At 36.9% G+C, this 20747-nt stretch overlaps 1 protein-coding gene across 6 annotated transcripts in view; it reads left to right on the top strand.

Moving 5' to 3' along the window:
- The first annotated feature begins 1138 nt into the window (after positions 1–1138).
- The window catches only part of PTPN4 (protein tyrosine phosphatase, non-receptor type 4), a 96126-nt gene continuing 76517 nt past the window's right edge, over positions 1139–20747 (top strand). For 2 of the 6 annotated variants that reach the window (XM_026082152.1, XM_026082151.1), the window contains exons 1-2: positions 1139–1338; positions 16888–17042. In XM_026082152.1, the coding sequence (XP_025937937.1) occupies positions 16905–17042 (138 nt within the window). In that variant the 5' untranslated portion in view covers positions 1139–1338; positions 16888–16904. Of the gene's footprint in view, positions 1339–14347; positions 14359–16887; positions 17043–20747 lie in introns of those variants that run through there. The other 4 variants (XM_026082153.1, XM_026082149.1, XM_026082148.1 and 1 more) reach the window with 3 other exon arrangements.

The following is a 20747-nucleotide window of genomic DNA, read 5'->3' as shown; positions in this document are numbered from 1 at the left end:
GTTGCAATAGGAAAATTTTTTCTTTTATAGGGTGAGGGTATTGAGAATTTTATTTTACCGCTGCAGTATTTTAACCTGATGGCTTTTTTGTAATATCATATATTCATTCTTGGCCTTAAAAGGTCAAATTACAACTTCAACAGATTTTGAAGTTGAAATAACACCTTTGTTCTTCCTAAATTCATTCAGTTAGTGATATAACTGTATATCTGGATAAAACAGGCTTGTTCAGCTGTATGTAATAAGCAGAAAATAGGATGATTATGTGTATGTATTTTTTGGTGCACTTGTCTATACATTTGTTTTCAAAACAATATAACAGATAAAATTTTGTTCAGGACGTCAGTCTGATAAGGGAAAAAAGAACAATACCGAAGGACTCCTTATATTACTCCTCACAATAAAAAATAGCTGTTTTTCCAGGTTCTGTTTACAGAAAATACTGTTAGGTGGTTTAATGGCATTCCTAAGTCACTTTACTCAATGATTCTGACAGAGGACCTCTAACCTCTGTTCCCAGGATGGTATATTTTGTAAACAACTGACGCGTTTTAAAACACATTATCTTGTAGATTTATAATTTGATGTTATTTGTTGTAACTGTATTTATAGAATGAGAGGTATATTGAGAAGACTTTCTTCTCTGTATTATCAACTTGATAGGACCTTTTTTGTCTGCAATTTTATTCATAAAAGTAATTTCAGGTGCTCATTATTGTAACTTGCTTTCATTTCTCTGCAAGTCTGTGCTGATATCTTTGACTATAAGAGCCATAGTCTTTTACCGTGTCTTAATGAAGTCTCAGTATAAGCAAGAATAATGGAAAAATTTTAGAAGTGCTTTTTCCTTCAGAAAAAAAMCATAAATGCCTGCAGTAAGCTTTTTAAGAGCTTTAGGAAAGTAAGCTGTATCTTTCATAAAACTTATTTCATTTTGATTACTTTCAAATTTTGCCTAGTGACTTGATCTTACAGGCATGGGTAATCATTTGTTGGGTTATTATTTGTGTTGCAGGTCTCCTGCATTGCTTTTTCTTGCATCTGTTTTAATGGTTGATTGGCAGTCTCGGTTCTTTCCTGTTAATTTTTTTCTTCTTCTGTAAGGTATTCTAGGCTGATAGAGTTGTTCACCTTCTTGTCATAGTATGGAAGCTCCATAGAGGAGGAGGACTCAGCTGCTTCTGCCAGGAGACACTTCTCAGACCAGCCCACACCGCAGAGAAGGGATTAACAAGCAAATGCAGCTTGCTGGTTCTTTGCCTAGCTCCTGTGCAAGTTGGCACTGCTGGTGACTGATCACGCCTGATCTAATGGCAAGCTTTTTTTGAAGAACTATCTGTAAGTTTGGAATAGCTGAAACCAGGACGAGTTCAAGATGTTCCTTCCTTTTACCATGAACAGTTTCTTGCACGTGGCACTATTCAGAGGGAGACAGAAATACTAATGTGTGCTTTGTTCTTTGAGAGGTTTTTTTCAGAGTAGCTCCTGTTCTCATTTAGAAAAGGGAAATGAATCTGTCTCAGGACTTTGACTGTTTGGCCTCTGAGCAGAAAAAAATGCTCACTGGCCCCAAAGGAAAGGTATTTAACAGAGCAGATGATTTTACTTGCTCGTTGCTTCCCTCCTTCCCACCGCCTTTGTAGAAAACACAAAAGGTTTTGATTCTCTTCCCTTACCAAAAGGAAAAGAAACTGGGAAACTTGGATTCATACTACAAATCTTTTCTTCTTTAGACACATTTGCATTTAACATTTCTGCCATAAGACTTAAGTCTTTTTGTCTCCATGGGCTAGGTGGAAGTCAGAAATTGTTTCTCAGAGATTCATGTCTCCACATACGGGTGCAYGCTAGAAGTATGGGTCACTGAATAAAACTATGTCCTTGGGATCTCTAACTTTTCTCCAACACCTAAAATACTTGCTGTGGTCCTAGTAGCATTGATGTCCCTTTCTGTGGAAGGAAAGTTTTATGTTTGTACAGGGTGCTGATGAGCTTTTTTTCTTTGAGATTATTTTGCAAATATTGTACTAGTGAAAGTACATATGCAACAAAAAAAGTTAACCGTAATCTCCTGTCCAAAATCATCTGAATTGCCAAGCAGAAAAAAAAAGCCTTTTCTTACTGCTTGGCGTGGACCACAATTATACCTGAGGATTCAATTACTTTGTAGGTTAGAGAACTGCAGTATCATTTCCTTTCTTAATTTTGATTATGAGGAGTTATTGCCATGCTTTTGTTAGGGGGTTTGGTTAAATGTCAGCTATAATACAGCCCATACCAAATTTCCAAGTATTAAAGCTTGGTATCATAATGTACATTGATTTGTTGTCCTACTGAGAAGCTTGTCAGATAACTTCAGAGACAGAATTTCACCTTTTGTGTAGCAATGATGAATATGGTGTCAGAATGAGGTTTTCCTGCTTTTAACTGTTGCCTAGGCCATTATTACAATTGAGGAATTTAAGATGTGAATTCCTTGTGTGCTTTTGGAAGTGGTTTGTACTGTAAATGAAGTTTTTTTGTTGTTGTTTTTTGTTTTTTTGTTTGTTTGTTTGTTTTTTGCAGGTCTACATTACACAAGAGATCTTTTTTTTCTTGACTACTAAATCCCTTTCTAGCATTTGTACCCTGCCAACTTGGCTGAAAACAACGTGTTCTCTAAGACCTGTGTCAGATCTCCACTGTCAGTTTTTCAGAGATTACTGAATGCTTCAGATGCTTACTGTTTTTTGTTACGGATTCGAAACAGATACACAATTGGGGGATATAATAATTCATTATTGCTTGAAGCACTTTTTCAGTGGAATCAATGGAGAGCCGAGAGCGCTCAGGGAGCTGATAAAATCTCTAATTCAAACGTTCGGTCKTAAGTTGTCCCTGGTTCAGCAGAGGTTTGGTTCCAGGTCTTGGTAATTTTAGAGTACGGCACTCTTACATGGAGGAGCAAGGAGAACTGATTGCAGGAAAGATTGAGTAGCCTTGCAAACATCTATTTTCTAACAGCCTGGGGMTTATAACCATTTTGTTCAGTGACAATAGCATTTGTTAATTGTAATATAATGGAAGAGGCTATCCAATTTTCTTTTTTGCTAAGAATTTTATACAGCTGCTTATGATAAAGATGAATTAGTTTGGATAGAAGGCTCTTAAATCAATCTGCTGCTTCACTTTTTTGACTCTAAAGAGAAAAATAATGCTGTATCTTTAATTTTAACGTTAAGAAAAAGTTTAGGAAGCTAAGATGCCACAGTTTCTCCAACACAGTGGACCAGCAAAATGTCTGTGAACTTCATTGCGACATATAAAGCTAAATTAATCACTGTATTAAGAGGTCTTTGGGATCAACTTTTAGATTATTTTATTATGAATAAATAGATGTCCGTTACAGGCAAAGTAGTGGAAGAGATGATTTGGGTTTCGGTTAATGAAGGTTTAGTGGCTAGGAATATAGTTACCTGTATCAACATGATTTTCTTAAAGTTAGGCTTTGTTAAATAAATTTGGTCTATTTTCTCATCCCACAAGTTTGAAAAAGTTAGCTGCGTAGATGTCTGGATTTCTGTAACAGGCTGCGGATATAATTAGATTGGCAGTCGTGGTTCTGGTAAGGATTAAAAACGAAAACCAAACCCACCTCCCTGCCTCTCGGCTGAGACATGGTCACTGTGTACGCTGCCAGCCGGCAGCGCAACGTGGGAGGAACAGGGTGGGGGTTTGAACCATCTCACGGTTTCAGTGGCAGAGAAAATATTTTAGCATGATGCTTTCAGATCCTAGTCCAGTCTGGTTGTTCTACAGAGAAGAATAAGTGATTTGATTACTGTCAAGGTATCATCAGAGAGAGAAAACATTGCACTTTAAGGTACTGGAAAAGCGAATGACAGCTCAAAGTTGCAAGCTGAAACCAGTTATACTTGAGTTGAGAAGAGAGTAAAAGTTGAGGTGATGGCTGCTGCCTCTGGCTCGTTGCAGGAGGTATCTGGTAGCTTTATATTGGGAAACCGATTTGGCCAGATGAAAGTTCTCGGGCGCAGAACAGAAGTAAGTGAATGAAATTCAAGACCCTGTGTTGTGCAGGCAACTAACCTGGATTTGGGATTTCTTTCTTGCTTAAAAGCAATAAATGTATGAGAGAAACCATGCRATAAATAATAGTGTGATGTTATGCTTACAATTTCCTTTTATAATTTCATAGTACTCTCTACTTTGAATAGCCTGTTGCTTTTTGGCTTCAACACATGCTAACTTTGCATATGTGTGTTTATTTGTACTTCTCAACRGTGTTTTATTCCAATTTGATCTGTGATCTGTTTAATTTAATGTTTGGTGTTAAGCTGATTTAACTGGCTTGTAACATTATGTTCCTGCTTTTTCAGTGGACGTGAAACTTCATACTATACTGAGCCAACATGATRAAGATATGTTAAAGCCTCTGTTTTGCTGGAAGTTAATTCTTTAGAGGAGATTGTAGAAATGGTTTTCCTACTAAAAATAAATTCAGTAAAGATAACTTAAACATTGAGTTAATTCATCTCAAATCAACACTATGAAAGTTTCTTGCTAATTCTTAATTGCTGTTGATTTCAGAAATTTTCAGTTCAAAATAGAATGGTCAGGTAATTTTTCTTAACAGGACAGTTTATTAAATGCAATGACATTTCATGTTTTTGTATAGAAAATGTATGCACCATACCTGGGAACATCTAATTTGATGTTAAGTTAGTAAAAAGAATCTGAGTTCAATTTACAGGTCTGAGTTTTAACTGGGTGGGATGAGATGAACTGTATATAAATACAGGATTTTTTCCCAGTGAATTTTGGTTTCATTTGAGTAGTGTGGTGTGACTTCATTTTGGTGCTGTTGTGTGTTTAAAAATTCATTCTTTCTAGGTTTTTGTACCTATCCGAGTTGTACACCTGTGACTTTGTGCCTTGACTTTTTTGTGTGGGAATGTAGGGAATTTTTTTTGCAGTATCTTCATAGTTGGCTTTGACAGAGTGCCATTGCTTTTCACCGTATTAATAAACTGCTGCTGTTCTTGTTAAATTAATTTTGTGGAAAATTCTAAATAACACAATATCTGATTATATAAAGAAGAAAACAGTTATACTCGGTAACAAAAAAAAACAAAAAAAACCCAACTTCCAAGCTGTTTGTTTGTTTTTTTCCAAAAGTCAACTTTGATAAACCCCAGTAAGAGTAATAAACCTTTTGCAAAAGTTTGGGTCTTTTCTTTCCTCTTGCATTACTTTTTTTCATGATTGTTTTTAGCTTAGTATGCTTCTGTGCAAGTGTGCCAGTTTAATTTCAAAAGAAGGAAATACATAGCAAAGGAAAAGCATTTTAGATAATTCAGAAATACATATGAAGGTAATTTTCCCTCAGATTCAGTTATGTGCAAAACTGATTGCAGTTTCACAATTTATGAAACTTAATGCACTACTGAGATACGTACCAAGGCTGCAGTCCGGGTCTAACAGTTTAATAATGTTATAATCCCTGACCGTACACAGCCGTGGAGTTCAGCAATGTGCAGTTTGGGAAAACTTTTGATGGGGCTTCATGTTTCACTGTATGAAAATTATAGCTGGAGTTGTCTTGTCTTTTTCTGGTCAAGATCTAGGAAAATGATCTATTTTACAAAGTAGGTTTGTAAAATTTACAGATTTGGGGGTTTTAGTCCTCTTCAAAATATTCTTAAAAAAAAAAAACAAAACTAACTTGTGAATTTTTTTTTTCAGTTCACTTGAAATGACTGCATATCAAATTTATTTGCTTATTCACTTGAATGAGTGATACTTTCATTGCTAAATTTATTCAAATCATTTTGAATGTGTGGTCCGCTTAAGCTGGCTTGAAAATGGAAATTATTTCCTATTGAGAAAATCTTTGGGAAAGGGACAGAGGAAGGTCAGAAAAATACTTGTATAAAGCAGCAATGTAGCTGCAAAAACATGAAAGCTTGAGGAGAGGGAGGAAAACTTKGAAAAGTTCAAATCTGGGATGATGTGAATGGGGTGATTCTTTTGCTGCTGAGCACGTCCAGCAGGAAAGCTGTTCTCACCCTGCAAAGGGAGGTTTTAGCTCTGGCGCTCAGGAGTGCTTTGGCCTCGGATAGCAAGGGAAGAGGGGAACTGCTGGGTCTTGGTACTGTGGGGCCAAAAGCCGGGGAGAGGCCGCGTGGCCAGCTGCTCCGGGAAGGAGCGAGCCGGGGACGCCGAGAGCCGGGGGCACGGATGGAGTGAAGTCACCGCTCTGGGCAGCGTGTCTAGAAGACTTTCCTTGGTTTGTTTTCTGTTGGAGCAAGAAGTGAAGTTGACATGAGTTTTCCAGGCAGGTAGCCAGCCAGCCATTATTTTAATGTTCCCGGAGGAAAATCAGTGTTTTTGGCAAAACTGAAATTTTCCATGTGAAAATTTCTATTTTGTAGAAATGGCATTTCTGATTAAAAACTAATTTTGACGGAAAGTGTCCAATTAGCTATATTCAGCCTTAGAATTAGCATCTGCTGTGTTTAAGTCTTCTGAAGATAATTTGGCTTAGGTTTAGCTACTCTGAGCAGAATATACATAGACAACTTCCCTCCCTCTGTCTAATACTTCAGTTCTAGTGCCAGCCAAAATTCAACTTGAAGTTGGCTATGAGCAGAATAAAAGCTTTTTCTTAATTTTGCCAGTTTGTTTTCAATTCAGACTGCCTTCAGCTTCRAAGGCTTCACAACACAGATGCCATGGCTAGAACTAAAGCTGTCAGTTCAAGCAGATGTTCTGGACTTAAAGATCGCACTGCTTGCAACAGCATTGATGTGTGGATGTTCGTGTGATTAATATCCAGCCCACAGATTTTCCTCATTGGTATGTTTTCTGTTAATGTTGCCTGCAGATAATTGTAGATGAGGCTTATAGGGTGTACAGGGTATATCGTTTGTGTTCTTTTACAGTCACCCCAAAATACGATACATAACTTCCAGCACTGGGTGATATTTCCTCTATTTATCTGGTTAGTCRTCCTCACCTCTTGGAGACCAACAGTTGACCAACAATTACATTGACTTGCAATTTCTTTCTCTTTTTGGCTTTTGGAGTTGTGTTAAAAGCCCCTTCCATTTGCAGATGGAGAAGCTGAAATTAAAATGGCTTTCCAACTTGATAGTTTCCTGAGTTCAGCAAATGTAGTCGGGCTGTTGCTTGAGTTTAGCACTTAATARTTAAGAGTTCTGGAGGGATTGTGCTCAGTTATTCTAACTAGGGGCAATTGCACATTGTCATTAAAGGTTCTAAGACTACTGTGCTCGTTTTAGTTGCTAAAGGGCTTTTGATTTCTTGAGGGGTGCTGTAGGAAGAAGTTGGTTTCTTAGGCAAGGTATAAAATACTTCACATTATCATCTGGTGCTTCTGGTTTTAGCCTGTCTCAGCTTGCACTGATTTCAACCTTACTTTCTGTCGTTGAATAGTTTAGGCTTCCTGATCTTAGAGTTGTATGGGAACCAGAATTTCCTTTTTTATGAAAAATCTGTATGTTTAGCCTAGACTAGGAATGCATTTTAAAAATTAGTGCAAAGTTATTTTGAGAAGTTGCCATCAAGAAAATGTTCTGGTAATGTTTCATCATAATCTCCATTTATTAAATCTTATAGCATTAAGTCATGGAACCAAGAAGAAGAGATCCACCTGTAGGAATAGGAAGAGTTAGATGCAGGAATCGTCTTTGTTAGGGTCATGGGTTGCCATTTTTAAGGCTATTTTCAAATTATCAGATATAATCTAATTTAAATCATTGGAGGTGGAAATTACTCTGAAAAACAAAAAGCTTTTTCTTTTTGCTACTAGTAATCTTTACACATGAGAAACCTAAGAAGCTCCAAGTATCATGAGCTGACAGCTGCATACTAGGGAACAAGGTGGTTTTACAGCTTATCGTTGTACTGGGAGGTGGGGTGGGCAAGACCTCCCTGGTCAGAAATCACCCTAGGTCAGTCGCACAATTCGGTTGCTTTAGCTTTCTGGCCTCCCTGGTGGCTGTAATGGCTGCTTGGTGCCCATCCAGAAACATCTGTGAATAATCGGTTACTTACTCTGACCTTGTCTCTTCTTTGCCTCCTCTGACCTGCAAATTCACGATTTCTGTTTTCCTATTTCAGGCTTAAGCTATACTGCTGTCTTTCCTTGAAGAGGTTTCTAGCCTCAGTGGCCTGCTCTCTATTTTTTCATGCCATTTGGTGCCTTTCCTAAACTATTCTGTAAAGCTGTCACACTGATGATCCAGGTGTCTCCTGAAGATCAGTGATAATTTACTGTTTATGGAAAGCTATGAATGYGTAATGGCTTAATAGAGGGCTCTCTTCCCCTTCTGGTTTGTTGGGGTGTGTGTGGGTATATTGCTACCATATACAACCTTTCTAGGATTATCCTCAGTTTCTGAAACTTCATGAAAGTTTAGAGTTCTTAAACCACCTTGGTCAAGTGTGTGTGTGACAGTTATTTCATAAAATATCACCCCTGAATTGAAAGGCTGCCAAGTTAGAAATGGTGTGGCTGCACAGAGGTGTGTGATGTTTCAGGTCCGACTGTGGCTTCAGTTTGTTGCCTGTAGGMCACCTGGGTTTGTACTTGTGAATAACTGTAGGTGCTCAATAGGAAGCCTTTTCCTAAAGGCACACAAACTCTTGAAACCTTTCATCATTTGGAAAAGATGCAAAAGTGATGTCTCTTCTGAAATACTGTTACCTTCAGGTGAGTTAGTACTCAGCCTAGAACTGGYGGGAGGTGGTCGGAAAGAGGTTTTTTGTTGTCTTTGTATTCATTCACACTCCTACTTGTAAGGCAGTGAAAAGTGAAACAGGTTGAGCATGCTGAAGTAAGATAGGGTAAAAAAGTGAAATTGGACTATTTTAATTCTAGAACTGGTTTAGCGGCAGACTTCTGGTGTATTGGGTGTATTTCTTCAGCCTCTCTACAACTTAGTTCTCCATCTAGAAGACTGGTTAACAACTGAAAAACTTAAATTTGCTGTGAAAGGATGTGCTATAGAAATCCAGCATAATACCAGCTCATAATGTGATGTTTACTAAGAATAAATTAAAAACTTAAAAGTGGATTTAAAATGAACCTTGTCTAGCTGTTTGGAGTCTATATTTGTAAGCTGCTTTTCTTTTTTTGCTTTTTTTTTTTCTTCATACACAGATTTTTAATGTCTTCTCAAGGTATGGCTGATCTAGAGTTCAGGATAGCAAAGATGGAAAGGTTGCTTTCTTCATGTGAAAAATGGCTAGGCATAGAATGGTAGGACAGAAAGGTTCAGAATTATTGGCAATGCTGATGACATGGCTTCTAAGTTTTTGTAGTAGTAGTAGTAGTAGTAGTAGTAGTAGTAGTGGTTCTAAACCAGTGCCAGTAAGTATTATAATCTCCAATTAATGATGGTTATCCTTGCCGTCTTTGCGTTTCCCAAAATGTTATGTTTAGGAGTGAAGGAAAGCAGACTCCAGACTTTCTGTACTGTGCTATTTCAGATCCAAAGCAGAGAAAGGGAGCGGCTGAATTTTGGAGAGGCTTTTCTCGGAGCACTGGGCGTACAGCAGTTCAAGCCGAATGAGTATTGACATTGAACTGGCTTTTCCGTTAGGTGTGCTCTCCTTCTTGGGGGAAGGGAGATGCAAGGGAGGGAAATGTCGAATTGTAAAAATTGTTTATATTTCAGCTGAAATAGTAGATTATTAAAGTACTACTGAAATAGTTTGCTGTGTTCTGATAGATCCTGTAGCCTTCTCTGGTAGATTGGCCACTATCCTGTTTAGAGTGACTAAAAACTCATTAATTTTTTTTATGTTGGAAAGTATGAAGTTCTGGTAGTGACAGTGCCGGGTGTTTTGTCTTGTTTGCATTTTTTTAACCTGTTGTGAGTATTTGTAGTTATGTGATTACAATGAAAATCTAATTTGCTATCACACAACATGATGTTTAAATTTGAAACCCCTGTCCAAAGAAGTAGATAAAAGCATTATCCAAGGAGGTGTTGGTTTAATTAAAAAAAAAAGAAAAAGTCCTCAGGTAACTTTTAAATTGAGTCTAATTATTAAATTAGGTGTCAAGCCTGTATAGAAATCCCCAGCCAAGCCCAGTGAAACCTGGTGTGCATAAAACAAGATGAATTAACAGTTTTAGAAACTTATCTGAAAAACTGTTAATTCTCTGTCACTAGCTCATATATCAGAAAATGTTCTCTTCACTCAAAAGCTTGTGGTGGAGGGGAGAGGCAAAATCCAACTTCTTTTCCCTCAGCTGTTGAACTTTGGGCCTAAAGATGTCAAAAACTGTCAGATGTATTTTAAGAATTAACGTTTTTTGTGTTAGACTTGGCTCTATGTCCCTGAGGAATGAGGACGTGGAAAAGGAGAATGTAGGAGTAGCTCGTCTCATTTGAATGCAGGTGAGATTACAGACAAATTGAGGGCATGTATTTCTGTTCCTTTCTAGCACTCTCAAGAGTAAAATGCTTGCAGTTAAGAATTTCTTTTGCTATACTATAGTTCTTGTATCTGGGAGGGATTTATTCAAGAAGCTCCTAGTGTCCATACCTAATGAAAGTCTAGAGAGCATGCATACGAGCAGCTGGAAATTTGATAAGTTTAATGTACCAGTTCATATGTAGCATATGAAATGTTCAGACTGCTTAGAACCAGATTTTAAAGAAGGATGAGGGAAGACTTGGCTTAGGGTGTTTGAGAGACCAAAAGCTGATCAAACCTTGAACGGATATTGGGGCTAAAAAGGACTCAGCCCAGTCCTTGAGTCTCGTTACTCACCAGTGAAGGGAACTTGCTGAGGTTTTGGAAACTTTATCTTCCTAACTTCTAATGCCAGGGTCTCCTAATAGCCAGTGCGCTTTTGACAGCTCCTTGGGAATGTAGTAACACTGAATGAAGCATGCTTGTCATTAAACTATGTAGTCACTGTCACAGTTGGTTGACAGGAAAAAATGCGCTATCTCTGTTTTCCAGTGAAATTTTTAGGAAAAATGTTCACGATGAGGCATATGATTGCTTTACACAAGTATGTTATTTTTCTTAAGCAGAAGAACTTTGATTGAAATACACATTTTATAGATAATTGTTAAACTTACATGAGTAATTGAAGATTTTATAGAGCCAGGAATAATTAGTGATGCTGTTGACTGGCTAGAAGCCTAGCTTGTGTCTGTTGACAAAAGAATGAAATGACCTAAAGATTAAATATCAACTTTGAAGAAATGGGGATACTTTCCATTGTTCAGTCAGCATTATTTAATTTCAAATAAAATTTTCGTCGTTGCTTAAGCAGAATGCAGGAAGAAATGAATAAAATGTGAATAGCTGGACAGAATTCAGGATTGTATTATATGGGTGTATTCAGTTAAGTTGAAGATATGTTTCTAATCTGGTTTAATTTATAAGGAATGTTCTGTAGCTGTGTGCTATATCAGAATTGTTGAAAGCTTTCAAAACAAATTTGTGGAAGACAAAATTTGAGCTTTTATTCTTAGGAGTAATGTGCACTTCTCTGAAAATAGTGCACAAACAACTGAAGTTTAGCATTTTTAAACTGTTTTTGGTTAAAACATTTAAAGTAGTTTCACTAATTTTTTTTTTCAGTAAACCTATATGAAGATGGGTACAAAGAATTTCTAGATATAACTCAATGTTTGTTTAAAATACAGCATGTTGTGTTACTTCATAAAAACCTTTGAAATTCTCTTAGTACTTTTTAATTTTTTTTCTTGATTGGATTATCAGAATAATTTTATAAGCTGTGGGGGTCTACAATCTATTTAATGTATTCAGGCTATGTCATGTAATAAGGATGTGGGTTTTCTGTGACTTTGGCCTACTTTTCCAACTATTGTAGCAAATGCATGTGCTGTGTTGGACCCAAACCAGTAAATAGACTACAGTGGAAGTTGGTGCCTTTTGGGTTCCTAAAATACAAACTTCTAAATAAATTGAAAAACAAATGACGTTCCAAAAGCTGTTTTCTTAACCTGGCAATGTAGTGTGTTCTTAGCGTCTTTAGATTAGCCATAGAAAATAAAAATTTTAATGCCCTTGCATTAAAATTTACATGCTGTGCTGTACCAAGGTTGATGTACTGTACCCAAAGAAGACATGATGCTTACCCTTTTTAATAACCTTTTACTTCAGGTCAGCATATTGGTTGCACTCATGGATAAATTAAATTTAAATTGCCTACTTTCTAATTTATTTTTCTTATTTATTAAGCTGATTAAAATTGGTTAGTTTATTGTAAGCTCAAGCAAATTGTTGTTTTACAATATTATTTTACATAAAAAATAGTAGATGTTGCCGAAAATTCCCTCATGAGGGTTCTGTATGCTCCCTAATGCCCTAACCAAGCAAATATCACAGGAATGTTCTGCCCTTTGATAGGGAACACTCCCTAGAATTGCTTCATCTCTTGAAACCTGAGCTCAGGCAGGATATGTGCAACGTTCTCCCTCCCTAGACCTGAGAGGTAAGCGGAGTTTCATTGCAGAACTTCTGTCCTTCTCCAGTTGCTGTAGCAGCACATGCTTTGGATTATTAATTCAAGTGTCTAAATATTGCATGCTTAGCAGAAGAAGCTGAAAAATTATAAGCAGAAACTATTTTATATGCAAATATAAATCCAATTTAAATCCAATATAAATAATCCACTTGCATATATGAAAAGATTTTAGTGAGCGTAAGTGGCCATGGTCCTTCCTGTCCAGGACATGCATGTGCGCACACAGTACCTTGTTCAAGTCAGGTTGCTGTTTAAGTCTGAAACCAATTGGTTGAATCCAATTTTTCATTGTAAGTTCTGTTACTCTTGGGGCTGCAGATTTTATTTTGGAGCTTGAAGTCAGTCCTTTATTTGCTCCATATTAACTTTAACTATCATACAGCCTTGTTTGATAAAGTTGCAACAAACCTGGCTGAATTTTTCAGTTTTGTCATTTCATATATTGACATTTGCTGGGAAATCAGATAGCTGTGATTTATAGCCCCATAAGCAATAGCTAGCTATCTTATTTTTCTAGTATGTTTTCAAAATGCATAGAAAGAATGGTGATACCTGGCCAGGAGGAATAATACTCTCTGGTTTCTTGGTGCATAAATTTCTGGAAGAAAGGAGGACTAAAGATGATATCGATACAGTTACGGGACAAGCTATACTGTAAAACAAGTGTTACAGTAAGACTGTACATGCATAGTCTGCCTGTGCTTGACAAATGCATCTGTTTTATATGTATGCATGCTGATAGAGGTTTAAATATGGATTGCGTACACGTGATTGGCCACAAAGCAGTTATATGTAATAGCCCTGACAGATTTTAGAAGGAGGAATATTTTTGAGAGAGCATGCGATAGTGAACGCATTTTAATGTAATCCCTGCATACTTGCATTTTTTTTTTTTTTTGATCGCATATGGGAAAGAGTAAATTTGAATGTCGTTTGCAGAAAATAGTCTGTCTCTGTCACCTTCCTCTCCATTACTTTCATGACTGTTATATTTCCACTTTGTAGAAGTGTGTCAGGATTTGAATTACTACACTCAGGCATAAAACTGCATTCTGTAGCTGTAAAAGACTCTTAATAGTTTTGCGGAAGAAATGCTTCTAATGCAAGACGGCTTTTCAAGCTACAGCATATTGTATGTTGGACATGGAATATAATACTTCATTGCCTTGCCTGAAGGTTCAAAACATGGTCTCACAAGCCTGAAGAAAACATTCATGAATGAATGTCCATGAATGCTGATGTCCACCGTGGTGTGAATATGAGCTCTACACCAGGAAGACTGAACTCCAGATTGTGGAATGGTACTTAAGGAAAAATATCAGTATGTGTGTGTTGTCTTTTCTTTAAGAAAAAAATTCTTTTCTTAGAGTGAGAAGGCCTTGCGATGCAGGCCTCCGAGCTGGATGAACACTTTTGCTCACCCAGTATAGCTGTTCCTGTGCTCTTAGAGAGCTCGTAATACAGTGCCTTGTTCCTTGAATTTGTACCATTTCATTTGCGTACATCAGAGGAAAACCTGAATCGCCATTTACGACTATTGCAGGTTCTTGTCCATGTTGAAGATCACCTGGGTTGCAGCAAGAACCTTGCTGGGTCTGCAGGTTGGGTTTGTTGGGGACACTGAAAGTCTGCTTGGTAGTACAGGGCTTTGAGAATCACTGAGGGCACGTTTTCTTCCTCCTCGCTCACTGTGATGACTTTGCTGCTCTGCCTGAAGCCCAGAACCTTTCTGTCTGGTTCATGGCAGTGATGAGGGAGAAAGAAATACTGCTGCTGTTGATCAGGAAATAGAGCAGAAATAGAGGAGAAGACAGAAGGTAAAGGTGAGATGTGTCATTTTGTTCCCTTAAAGCATGATGATTCCTGGTGCTTAACAAGTCTTTTCTGCTGCTGCTGAATTATGAATTGTTGAGTTAGACCCTTCTGGTTCACTACCAAATGGCTTCTTGTGGACTGCAATACTTATTTGGGAGTTAAACATCCCTATTTTGTACACTGGTAGTTTGTATCCGTGGGAAAGGAATCTGAGTTAACCTTCACTGTCTTGTTTGATTTGTCATTTAATCAAATCCTTGTAAAATATGCCTGTCAGAATGTTGTTTCTCTGGCATAGATAAACTGTTCTTAATCAAATTGTAGGCTTTTCTGAAATGTTCTTTGCTTCGGCTTAAAGGCAAATGCAACTCTAAAATCGTAGCTGTAGTTATTGATAGTATAGCAGCACTGTTGAAGATACTAATTTTTATATTGCTACAGCTACTAAGATGCTGATGCTTTTAGATCATCTACGTGACATTCAAAATATTTCACAAACAATATTTTATTTTTAGTTCAAATGGCTGGTATGGAGGTTCGGTTACATGTTCTTCTCTGTTAAAGTTTTTCTTCTGCCTTTTATTTAAAGGCATTTAGAAGACCTAGTGGAACCAGCCTCTACATGAGAAGTTGTCAGACGTGTACATTCTTGTTAGGCTTTGCTTTGGTGTTTTAATGTTTGCAATACAATTTTTTTCAAGATTTTATTATTAAAAGAAATTCATGAGTTCAGCTTGTAGCTGGAGTGTTTATCTGGTATCTTTATCCTTTCTCAGTTTGTCATACTGATTTAATGAAACAAAACAAAGCTTGCTGTAATTCTGCATGGGGGAAAGAAAAAGTATTGCAGTTCTGAAGCCAAAGTGGCTCTGAGTAGCCAAACAATAGCTGTATCTGGTCAGCACAGAGGTATTTTTATTTGAAAATGACGATTAAGTCAAAACTGAAACATTTTGCAAGGATGGATCATCATCAAAAAGATTTTTTACATCTAGGGTGCATGGTCATACCTAAAGAGGTGAACATCATCTCCAGAAAAGCAAAATATTGGAGTGATTTTTTTCTTTAGGGCACTCACTGAGGATGTTGACTGCAGGCACTGGGAAGAAGACTGAACTGTGAAGTCCCAGCCCTTCCTGAGTCAGAGGAGCGACTTGCATCTTGGTCTTCTGCTTTCCCACGAAAGCCTAGATATCTAAGCCAATAACTATTCAGGAGGGGATTTATATTTTCATTTCTTGTTACAGCTATTTATTTGTGTATATTGGAGCACAGATATTTCTTATGGTCCAGGCAAGTTCTCTAATCGCTGCTGGAACACTTGCTGTCCAGTGCTAAATTCTCCTTTTTTCCTCACAATACATACTTACCCCCAAAATGGTAAGAAACAAATGTGTGTGAACATTTTTGAAGCCTTCATAATTTTTTTTGCAGAATAGGGAAATCAATCATTTCATATTCAGCTTTGTTTTACTAATTTGTAAGGTATTTAATTTTTCTGTTTTAATAATATATTCTCTATTTCAGTTATGAAACTTTCTGTTTGCTCACACCCTTATCAAAGGATGTAGAAATAGTTTACTAAGTGTATAATTATGTGAATCACAGGCCCTGATCCTGCACAATACTTAAGAATGTGACGAGCATTATTGGATAGGGCTAATAACACACTTAAGGCATGCACTTAAGTACTTTGCTGGACTAGGATTGCAGTATAATCATTAGAAACTTAGTTTTGAAAAGTGAAAGTCAGTTTTCAACTTGTGGATTTTATTTAGCAGCGCTTAGCCCAGCATAGAAGTTTGTGTTGGTCCCAGTTCCTTATCTGGATAATAAAAAGGTATCATCTGCGCTTCCAAAATAAATACGTAAATCCAATGAAATTGAAGACTTAGATGAAAGAATCACTAGTTTGTCAAACCTTTATCTGTTCAGTTATTAAACAACAACAAAAAAGCAGTGCTAATACTTTTCTCGTCGTTGTATGTTTTCTTGTCTGATATCTGAATTATGTAGTGAACTCACAGGCCTTGCAGAATAAGGCATCAAAGTCTTTGTATGTATATTTGCTGTTTTCTTTCCTGCATGTTTTTTTCTCTCTAAAGATTTTCTTGGTATAAGCTTTTTTTTTCCTGTTTTGCACTGGAATTAGTTACTTAAATGCCTCTAATATTTGGAGCCTAGTAGCCATGATGCTATGTATGAAGCAATTGCAATGCTTTTTAAATGAAAATACTGTTCTGAATCTTAAAAAGAAAACCCCCAAAGGACACTTAATAGGAAGGGAGGGGAGAATGGGCAGTAAGGAAAGAACAGTGATTTTTTTTTTTTTTTTTTTTTGAATAAGGCCATGTTGTAATCTGTAAGGTGTTATATTTCATTATTAGATACCATGGATTTATTGCTCATATTTATTTTGTCTAAAATGTGTTTTTTTTAAGTGAGCTCACTGTGGGTTTACCTTTTGTTTTTAAGCCTTCACTTTTGCATTTCTGTTTCTTGAATATTTTTTATATTTGTTCTCTCCAAAGACCCTGTGTGGACAGTAATGACCGCACGTTTCCGATTGCCTGCTGGCAGAACCTACAATGTACGAGCATCTGAGCTGGCACGAGACAGGCAGCATACGGAGGTGGTCTGCAACGTTCTTCTCCTGGATAACACTGTACAAGCTTTCAGAGTTAATGTAAGTAATTTGATTATTGCAAATCAATGTCACTCTGAGCTTGCTTTTCTTTACTGGATTTGTATGTCTAGAGTTTGACTTTCAAAATAATGTTAAATACAGAGTAGAAGGGGAAGTTATGTTCTGACAGGCATGCATGTACATGTACGTATTTAGTCACTGTGTACTTAGTCATGCTGGCATCCTCTATAATGCTAACACATCTCTATTTAAAAACTGAATATTCAAAGTATCGTTTATTTCTAGTAGTTTTCTTTGGGGATTCAGTGTTGTATAGTGTAATCGAGAGGATTTTTGCCATTGAGTTGAATGAGAACAGGAGCAAGCTTTGGTTTTGATCAGTTCTGTTTTTTGCATTTTGAGCATGAGTATCATGTATGATGGTAACTCTTCTCTTGACTCTAGCTAACTATGTTTAATCATGTGTATGGTTATATTTGGTTACGGATATCATCTTGAAGCATCCCTTTGCTCTCTGTTTTTCTCCTATTTCTTCTTTTTAGTTCTATGGATTCCCTTACTTAAACACACCACCTCCTAAGGCACTAATGAGGATGGCAGGAAGAAAATAGGAAACTGCTGAATGTTGAGGGCTGTAACTAGGAAAACTTGAGTAGCTTTTGACAAGTGGGCGTGGCTATATTCATCAGATTTTCTGATCTGTAATCCCTGATAAATTAAAATGAAAATGTTTGATTTTATGAGTATGTACATATGTGTGCATCCATTTCTTTGGATTTAAAAAAAATGAGCAAGGCCCTTACATGAAAACATCAGAGTATTTAAAGTAAGCATTGTGGGAAAGTTTAAACTGTGTCAGGAATGAGAAGTCAACAGGAAAGTAGCAGTGGAGTGCCCTTAGGTTCCTAGAATCATCTTTATTTTATAGCCAAAGAATTGATCATTTGTATGGATAAAGGTTGAAGAGTGTGGTGGTAAATGTTACAGGTGGCATGATTATTGAAGTTTTTCAAGACAAAATTGAAGAACTTCAGAGTGGGGTAAAAGAGTAGCTTGACATCAGATAAAGGGTATGGGGTAAACTGGGAGGTGAGGGAGAAACTGAAACAGTTTTCAGTTGTGTGTGAACAAGGTTAATTTAGGCTATTTGAAAAAACTGTCAATTATATTGAGTTCTGATGTCTACTTCAATAAGGATATTGATAAATTTGAATGCTTTTTAGGGAAGATTTGAAAATGATCAAGTTTCTCTGTTCTGTATTCAGGTTGTTAGAGCTTGGGCAGCCTGCAAGTACCTGTCAGAGGAACAGGTCCTCTGTTATCTAGCAAAAACATGCAAGGATGCATTAGCTGGTGGCTGAAGCCAGTGGTAGACTTGGTGATTATTTTTGTTTTGGTATTGTAGAAGGTCCTTCTAACTGTTAGAGTAGATATTTTGGTCAAGGTGGAATGTTTTAGGATGTTCTCTTGAGGCATTTTTTGCAGTTGATTCAAGCGCTATTTTAGAAGATTCTTATGGCCTGTTTTAAGCAGCAGTTCTGAATAGTTAAGGGCGAGAATCTTGGATTATGGTGGGGGACCATCAAAGATGTTAGCTTACCATCATAAAGCCTCATCTGCTTTCTGTGGTAATCTTTCCTATATCCCTTCTGTATCCCTTACCTTCTCATCCTTGCTAACCCAATTCTCCAGTCTACGTTGCTTGCCAAAAAGCAGTATGTGCAGAACGTGGTTGAAGACAAAGCATTAAAGTTGCATGAGAAATTATAAATATTGTGTTCCTTGCTTTCAGGTACTTGAGTCTGCAAGACAGATATATTAACTGAAGGTTTTGTTTGTTTTAGTTGGCTAAAATAAGGAATAATTGTAGTAGGGAAGTTGTGGGATATTCCACTTTTTGATCTAGATATCCAAAAGCTGCATCTTTTAAGAGAACTGGTAGTGCCTGTCTAGAGTAGAGTAAGCAGTCATAAATCCTCAAATCTCTATTCTGACTCTTTTGAGAAAAATCTGTGTAATGTTTTCTCCCCACCTGTGTTGCATACTTAATATTTAATTGCATGGATCACCATTCATTGGTTCTATAGACCGGCTTGCAAGTTTGTTTGTTAGAACTGAGTTTAGAAAATACAAATTCCTTGGTGCTCAACATTTTTTTTTTTCTCATATTTTGTCAGTCTGTTTTTTAGAAAATAGAGACTAATGAAAACTTTGTTAAATATTCAATCATAGCAAGCATATGCTAACCTACATCGTTTACAGGTTTTCAGGGCTTACTGTTGTGTTTTACTTTATTGTGGTTGACACAATATTTGGCAATAAATATTTATGGAATTGTTCTCAGAATAGGAAGAACAATGATAACATCAAATAAATTAGCAAGGTTTTTTCTCCTGGTGATTGCTATAGGTATTCTGTATGCTAATGCTTGTGAAGCTTAATCATCTGAAGTATGCAGTTCTGTCTTAATAAAAATGTACTCAAATGTTATTTCTCTTCCAAGAGCAAAGTACTGATCACGGGCAATGTCTCCTGATAATTTAGATGACATGGTCTAAGTTCACATTTCAACCACCTTCTTCTGTTGATTTGCAAAATAGGCATTCTTTGTGCTAAACATTACCTTGTATAGGATGTACCAAATCAAATAAAATAATCCTTATAGACTGTAGTTAGACAAAGCTATTTCGGCTACAGGTGAAAGAGTCCGTTGGAACTAACCTGTGCATATATCTGAATAGTAGAAATATCTTCTGTAAATGCTCTGCTTACCCAGTGAAGAACTACTGCTTCCACCGTGGAAAGTATACTGCAGAGCTGGAAGAAGTGATTCTGACTTGAGTTAATAAAATCAGGATGATTTGCATTACCATAAACTTGCTTTTTTCAAGATCAAATTGTTTTAATTTGCTTTAATTAATTGTTTAAATACCTTGAGCTGTATCCTTTCCATATAAACTGACTTCATTGTGTTCCCTGAAAGCCAGTATTTAGATACAGAAATCATATTGAACTTGAGGGGAAACTAAGGTGAGATAGATGGCATTAGCTGTTCTGTGAGCAAGGCTTGTGAGTTATCAGTCACGGACAAAAGGTTTACTTTGGAGCCTTTATCGGAGAAGCTTCACACAAGCAGTAAATTTACCATGTGATGGAAGTAAAGCCTAAAAATCCAACTGTCAAAAACAAGTGTGATTTTTAGAAGTGGCAAATTTCTAATAATTTAATCTTCTGCATTACTAAATTTTTTTTCTCCCCCTTTTCTTCACAAAAAAAGGAAACAATAGCCTGCATGGAAACCTTTTTTTTTTCTTTCTTTTTTTAAGACAGGATGACTTTAGAAAAGTTCATGTAAGTTATAGAATGAAGAAAATAATACAGTTCTGGATGCTTACAGGGAGTACATTTGCTTGTGTTACAACAGGAATACTCCAGGGAGGTGAAAGAGGAGGGATATTAGTATTGTCAGTAGTGAACCACTCTCAGATTTGTGTGTGACCCCCTCACGGCTATGCTGCAGTCCTGGGAACGTCCATGACCTGCCATGCCATTTCTCTTCCCAGAGAAGTGCAATTTTGTTTGGACTGGCACGGCAGCAATAAGCTCTGCATTCCTGGTGTTTGGTGTAATTGCACCCTGCTCTATGGGCTAGCAACAAAAACAGTGTCAGTGATACAATTTGGGAAGATTGTAATTAGTTGGTGAGCAGTCATTAAGCCTACAGAATTGTGGATGTTTTCTTAA

This window comes from Apteryx rowi, unplaced genomic scaffold, assembly GCF_003343035.1.
Source record: "Apteryx rowi isolate R43461 unplaced genomic scaffold, aptRow1 scaffold_57, whole genome shotgun sequence".
Classification (NCBI taxonomy): Eukaryota; Metazoa; Chordata; class Aves; order Apterygiformes; family Apterygidae; genus Apteryx; species Apteryx rowi.
Note: the sequence above shows the minus strand (reverse complement) of the source record. Positions and strands in the feature narration are given on the sequence as shown.